The following is a 6,897-nucleotide window of genomic DNA, read 5'->3' on the forward strand; positions in this document are numbered from 1 at the left end:
AGGAAGGAATAAACGTGGAGAGATATTCAATTGGAATGCAATACGGCCCTCTTCCTCACTGGCTGTGTCGCATGACGTGTAACACACGGTAATGGTCTGTGACGTGTGAATTAATCGAGATAAGCGACGGATTTCCATTCGAAAATCATCAAACGTAACGGAAAGAAATAGCTATTTTTATCGATTGAAATATTCTTTCGACGTTTGAATTTTTATTTATCATCAAGTAGGAATAATTGTATCAGTGGAAAAAGCTTTTGAATTCCGACCAGTGATATGTTATCTATTGGTGGCTCCGGAAGAGGAAAAAAAAAATTATACGTAACATCTGTTGATTGCTTAACAGGGAAATTCTAAATTCTCGTAATTTATCCGAGGCTGGAGGAGGCAATAGTCGTGACAATGAAAAAATAATTCGGGCAAGGTTGTGGGTCAATAAATAGTTTATTTACAATTACATTGACGGAGCCAATGATTCCACTCTAGTTAGTTATTCCCCACATGTGCCAGGGAATATCAATTTCCCGGTTAATTTTGTTTTATACAGCAGCTCAAATAGATATCATTCAATATTGCCCTAGTGTGCAAATTAATATTACCGAATTATGCAGTGTGCTGAATGATTTTTTTTTGCATTCTAATATTCTGAGCCTAAGGGCTCTATCGGAGAAATCCTCAAGATCGTTTTCTCTTTCTCTCGGTCTTTGGATCATGAACACTTTGTTCGTCGGTCCGATCACACTTGGCAGTATGGCACGAGTCCAATTAAATTTCTGCAATAATTTAATTGAGAAATCACTCGTTTATTTCTTTGTATTGCGCGAGAAAATCAATTTCAATAATTAATGTATCAGCAAACGAGGAAAGAATAATATGTGACGCAAAAAGTAATTCGAATTAACAAGTTTGATAATAAAAACGTATTCAATTCAAATTTTGAAGCATTATTTTAAAACATAGGTTTGAGAGTTATCGTTGTAATTGTGTTAGAGGAATGAGTTTCGAATATTGAAAAATACGTACTGATATCTAACGCCGGTGTCTCATAGCTTGTTGACCCCTCCCCACAGTGAGCAATGCTGGATCCTCCAGAATGGACCTGAGAACCGCCAAGAAATCCCCAGCCTGATCCTCATCAATGGCTCGACTGTCGTACGACAAAGTCGTACTCATTAGCGATACCCTTCTGAGTGCAGTGTCTGTCCAAGAACAAAAATGAAAAAAAGAATGACTAATTTTTCTTTTTGCATCACAATAAATCAATAAATTGCTTCTGAATGGAGTTTTAATGAGAATCTCTTTGAAATGGAATTTTTATATCATTTTTAATACATCCCTGGAAAACTTCATAAAGATCTAATTGAACCCTGATTAAATCAAGATTAATCAGTGCTTAAACGTTCATTGAATTCTCTTGGAGGCTATAAGTTTAGCAAATAATGGAATCAACACTAATTCGCTACCTCAGTCAAAATGAAAAGAGTTAAAACGAGTCGCCTGGAAATTGGGGATTTGTCAAATTCAATGCTTCCATTCAAAGGCAATAATACTGGAACGATAGCCTCTCCCCACAACTAGGTGCGATTACTCATGTATTATGAATTTATCAGTGCAAAGAGTTTAATGTTTCCTCTTACCAATCTCCACATCTGTTGTATTCAACACATCAGGGACTGCGTCCATTATAAAGTAAATATTGAAAAACGAAGTTGACATGTTAGAAATTCATAATACATGACAGCTCCATCGAACTGTAATGGATTCTTTCAAGATAGTAAAACATTATTATTATTGGATTATTAAAACATTATTATTATTACCCAGAACTTCACGACCAGTTCCCACAGCGAGAATGGCAGTCTGTGGAGGATTTATTATAGCCGAAAACTCTTTAATCCCAAGCATCCCTAGATTCGATATCCTAAAATGGAAATGAATTAAAGCGTGTGCTCTCGAATGAGAATTTCTTGAAATAAAAAATAAAAAACTAACGTGAAAGTTCCGCCCTGGATTTCATTAGGCTTTAGAGTACCCTCGCTCGCCTTACCGACGAGTGTTCTGATGTCTTTGGAGATGTCACTCAAGCTTTTACTGACAGTATTAAATACAATTGGCGTGATGAGCCCTGCGGGGGTTGAGGCCGCCACACATACATCGATATTCTGCATTCTCACTGTCTAAAAGCAACAGCCATAATTATTTTTGCAATTGGTCACTCCAAGAGAACGTGTTTTCGCTCTAACCTGTCCGTTTTTGTATAAACTATTGATGTCAGGACATTGGAGAAGAGCATGAGCCACAGCTTTCGTGACAAAATCGTTGACAGAGACTTTGATGCCTTCGGATTTGAGCGATTCACGTGTTTCGGTGAGTTTGTCGATTCTCACATCGACTGTTGCGTACGAATGAGGAATGTCGCGCTGGTAAAATCGAGAGTTCGTTTTATTTCGTGAATTTCTGAATTATTAAGTATTATTATTACGAATATATACGAATCTTTCAGTAATGAAATAAAATTTGACTTTATCATTTCAGCATTTTACTATTGAGTTCACAGATTAATCTCAATTTATCAGCATTAATTGCAGAAAAAAAAAACAAGCTCTCTCCAAGAAGACGAAATCTTTCATTTTGATAATTTAACTAGCCGATGATTGAGCTCAAGCTAAAAAAAATAAAAGAAAAATGAAAGAAATGTAGATTTTATTGTATTACCTTAGACTCTCCAAGTCGTTTAGCAATAACTGCTCTGATGTTCGATATTTCGAGATCTCTGTAAGTTGAGGGCCCTGATTTTCGTGGAGCTGAGACTCTGGGCTGTGCTGAAGGAGTACTAGGAGCTCCTGCTTTCGCAGGTGCTGCTGCAGCCCCTGGCTCTACTCGCTGAAGATTATTCTGTTGAATATATGAAAGCACATCACTTTTGAGGAGACGATTGGGCCTGCCAGTGCCCTTGACAGATCCAGAGCTGAGTCCGTACTCCTCCAGTAATCGTTTCACAGCCAGTCCATACACCTGTCCACTGGGAGGTGGTTGACTACCAGCTGAGGGAGAAGAGACCTTAGAGGAAGCAGCAGGGGAACCTGCAGGTTTCGATGCTGAAGCTGTGGGTTTTGCCGAAGGTTTCGTGGCTGTGGGGATGACGATGGATTTTGGATCCATTCCTCTCTCTACTGTCACTGCTATCAACTGTCCCACCTCCACCTGGGATCCCTCTTCAACCTAGAGGAGTCGTTTGTAGTTTATAGTAAGTTATACTGAATCTTTGACGATTTGAGTGGTGGTTAATTCTGAAATTAATGTGGAGCAAGAGTTTGGAGGGCATTACACACCAGAATTTTCGCAAGAACGGCTTCTTCGTCCATCTCAAATGTCATTACCGCCTTATCTGTTTGAATATCTGCGATGGCATCACCAGGGGATATTTCATCTCCCTCCTTCTTCAACCACTTGACGATCGTTCCTGATGTCATGGTTGGAGATAATGCTGGCATTGCAACATTCACTCTAGAATTGAAAAACAAAACTGTCCAGGTCGACTTGTTCGACTTCACAATTTCCCTGCAAAATTTTAATCAAAAACAAAAAGAAATAAAACAACGAATCTTCGACATACTGTCCAGCAGGTGGTTCTGCCTCTTGGACAGGAGCAGCTCCAGCAGAAGGGGCTGACGGAGTAGGTGCAGATACTGCAGTGCCCCCAGGCATTTCCACGCTCTTCCAGTCCTCGTCAGGTTCGACAGTGAGGGCAATGAGGGTTCCCACCTTGATGTCTTTGGTGCCCTCAGGTACGACAATTTTTGCAAGGGTACCCTCATCGTCCATTTCAAACGTCATGACAGCTTTATCAGTCTGTATGTCAGCCAGTGCATCTCCTGGCTGAATCGGGTCACCCTCTTTCTTCATCCACTTGACGATTGTCCCCGTCTCCATGGTTGGAGAAAGAGAGGGCATCAGCACCTCTTTCCCCTTGACTAAAAAATCATCAACAAAATTTGCAGGCAACTATCTGACTTCAATAAATCTGACATGATGATCTGAGGATTTTGACACCTGGTTGCATAACGATTACAATTTATCAAACAGCAGGTTTTGTATTGTTCAGGGGATGGGATAAATAATTGAAGATGTCGAAGAACGATTTGAAAATTTATCAGACGACTTGCAGAGTGGGAACAGAGGAATTAATAAATAGTGATTGCTCCAATCACGAGTCTAACCTCTGCAGGTCATTCATTTTGATAAGACAGGGAATAAGATGATAATTAACTCACCATTCAGTAACCAACTCGTGTGAAAACATAATCTCTGGTATTTCTCTGGGAGAATAATACGTGACACTGGATTTTTTAGAGATCTCAATGATAACAGGCCGACTCTACACCTCACCATCTGCGCCATTTTCAATGGACGACCTCGGCGCGAAGATTTCATATACTATCCAGGCATTTGAATTGACCTTTTTCAATGTCCTCTGTGACGTAAGGTCGTTTGATTCTACAAATGTATGGTCAAAGAGGATTGACTAAGGTAGAGGCACAGTTCTGGTGGTTGCAGTGATCTCAGCGGCATCGTAGTATTGCACCCCAAGAGAGGGAGGGCGCCACACGCAATGGGGGTGTCTGCCCGTCAACCGACTCGGTAACTGCCTCAGTAGCAATCCCGCTGTCAGAGAAACCAGTCGACAGGGTGAGTGTTATTTTCTGCGTTACGAAATTGATATTCACTGAAATTGAAAATTGTATGTAGTCACTTAAATGTTTAGCCCCCATGTAAACCTTAACCAAAAAGTATCGGGAGAAGCCCGAGGAGGTATTCACTGAAATTTTGAATTTGGCAACTTCAGTGAATACCCCGGTTAAGGGTCACATGGGGGCAAAAAATTTAATTGACTCAATGAAATTTTAAAATTTCAGTGAATACCAATTTTGTAACGCAGAAAATAAAATTCACGCTGTCGAGTGGCCCGTCTGACAGCGAGACTACTACTGAGGCCAGCGATGCCAGACAAGAGTCCCTCTAGTCCCCACTCCTCGGTTGCGTTCTAGTGCGCAGCCGTTAGCGCATTCCTTGCTTGGCGCATGGCCTTTGCGCTAGCACAGTAGTGGGGACCTACAGGGTGCGCGAGAAAGATGCGCACGAAAATCCCACGCGTGGGACTTACCCTCGTCTGGCATCACTGACTGACAGTGAGTCACTGAGTCAGCTGACGGGTAGACCCCACCATTGGGTGCGGCCCCCACTTTCTCTTGGGGTGGGGTACTACAGCGCCGGTGGGGTCACCTCACCCCAAGAGAAAGTGGGGGCCGCCCCCAATGGTGGGGTGTCTGCACGTCAGCCGACTCGGTAACTGCTCAGTAGCAGTCCCGCTGTCAGAGGGAACAGTCGATTGGGTGGATTTTATTTTCTGAAAATTTGAAATTTTTTAATTTCACTGAATACCTCCTCGATTTTCATGCTCCCCTGATACTTTTCGAAATTTCAGTGAATACCTCCTCGATTTCCATGCTCCTCTGATACTTTTTCGAAAAATTTCGAAATTTCGAATTTCAGTGAATACCTCCTCGATTTTCATGCTTCCCTGATACTCTTCTGAAAATTTAAAATTTTTCAATTTCAGTGAATGCCTCCTCAATTTCCATGCTCCCCTGATACTTTTTCGAAAAATTTCGAACTTTCGAATGTGAGTGAATACTTCCTCCATTTTTATGCTCCTTTGATACTTTTTTGAAAATTTTTCATTTTTCAATTTCAGTGAATACCAATTTCGTAACACATTTTTAAAATAAAATTCACCCAGTTGACTGGTCCCTCTGACAGCGGGACTGCTAGTGAGGCAGTTACCGAGTCGGTTGATGGGACGACACCCCCATTGCGTGTGGCGCCCTCCCTCTCTTGGGGTGCAGTATTACGATGCCGCTGGTGTCACTCAAACCCCTAGAACTGAGCGTCTACTACCATTGTGGCGGGATTTTATGGATGGAATCTGGAGATCGGAAGAATCATTTCATTCGAGGAATCTTCAGTGGTCAATCGAACAGATTGTACGTATAAACAAATCCCAGAGCGTTTTTTATATATAATTTATTATACATTTTTTTCCTTTTCTATTCTCATTTGCATTGCATTCACATGGAAATTCAGAGTGATAAATGCCAGAATGAGGAGTAAGAGAATGATACTAGGAATTTTTTAAGACATTAAGACGAAATTTTTTTATAAAAAATGATGTATTTTCGCAGTCAGCAAGGGATCTCGATAAATTAAAAATAGACTTATTTCCAGAAATACCAATTTTCAAATGTACAGTTAAACTCTACTGTACTGTACTGTAGTTAAACTGCTTCATTTATCGCAGACCTGCAATCTTGTAAAATTGGCACTTATAGAAACCGGCGAACACTAGAGCTATATCAATTGAGAATTTAAAGTATTTACAAAAATCTCCAGAGATTCGGTCAACTATGTACATGTCTTGAGAAAACTGGAAGTAATGAGTGTTTCACTAACAATAAATAATACAAAAATGAATCATGACACTCTCTGGTATCTATGAACAATATATGATACATGATGATAGCATTTACATGTGATGTTCGGCGTCGTTTTCATTGGCATATGATTGAATTTTATTTAAAAAAACCCTCTTTGTCTTCAAGAAATTTCATTGAATTTCTACCGTTTTTTGAATTTTATAAAAAAAGATGAGTTAAAATTTATTGAACTTTTCCGTGAAATAAAATTGATGCAAAAAATAAATTAAAATTAAACTTTTAATGGAACTACAACAAAATCGTCGCGGCTCCACAGAATCGTAGGAAGATAAAAATTCAACCGTAGAAATTTAATAACATTTTTTAAGGAAGGTTTTTCGATCGAATTTCGTCATACATTGAT

General features: G+C 39.9%; 1 protein-coding gene across 1 annotated transcript; it reads right to left on the minus strand.

The window, feature by feature from the left end:
* Positions 1-425: 425 nt before the first annotated feature.
* LOC105265124 (dihydrolipoyllysine-residue acetyltransferase component 1 of pyruvate dehydrogenase complex, mitochondrial) lies at positions 426-5,171 on the minus strand. The gene is made up of 9 exons (XM_011302490.1): positions 4,275-5,171; positions 3,617-3,974; positions 3,333-3,507; positions 2,716-3,222; positions 2,244-2,420; positions 1,993-2,177; positions 1,821-1,921; positions 1,024-1,199; positions 426-773 (listed from the first exon to the last, which is right to left on the minus strand). Exons 1-8 carry the CDS (start codon positions 4,432-4,434, stop codon positions 1,030-1,032), a joined length of 1,833 nt encoding a protein of 610 aa, XP_011300792.1. The 5' UTR covers positions 4,435-5,171; the 3' UTR covers positions 426-773; positions 1,024-1,029.
* Between the last annotated feature and the right edge of the window lie 1,726 nt (positions 5,172-6,897).

Source organism: Fopius arisanus, unplaced genomic scaffold (genome assembly GCF_000806365.1).
Source record: "Fopius arisanus strain USDA-PBARC FA_bdor unplaced genomic scaffold, ASM80636v1 scaffold00001, whole genome shotgun sequence".
NCBI classification, from domain to species: Eukaryota; Metazoa; Arthropoda; class Insecta; order Hymenoptera; family Braconidae; genus Fopius; species Fopius arisanus.

Bases quoted from the DNA above. Each gene is read 5' to 3' on its own strand.
- LOC105265124 (XM_011302490.1), bottom strand. From the start codon at position 4,434: ATGAAATCTTCGCGCCGAGGTCGTCCATTGAAAATGGCGCAGATGGTG. The intron at 3,508-3,616 runs GTATGTCGAAGA...TTTCAATTCTAG, and splicing joins GCAGAACCACCTGCTGGACA to AGTGAATGTTGCAATGCCAG. The intron at 2,421-2,715 runs GTAATACAATAA...CGATTTTACCAG, and splicing joins AACGACTTGGAGAGTCTAAG to CGCGACATTCCTCATTCGTA.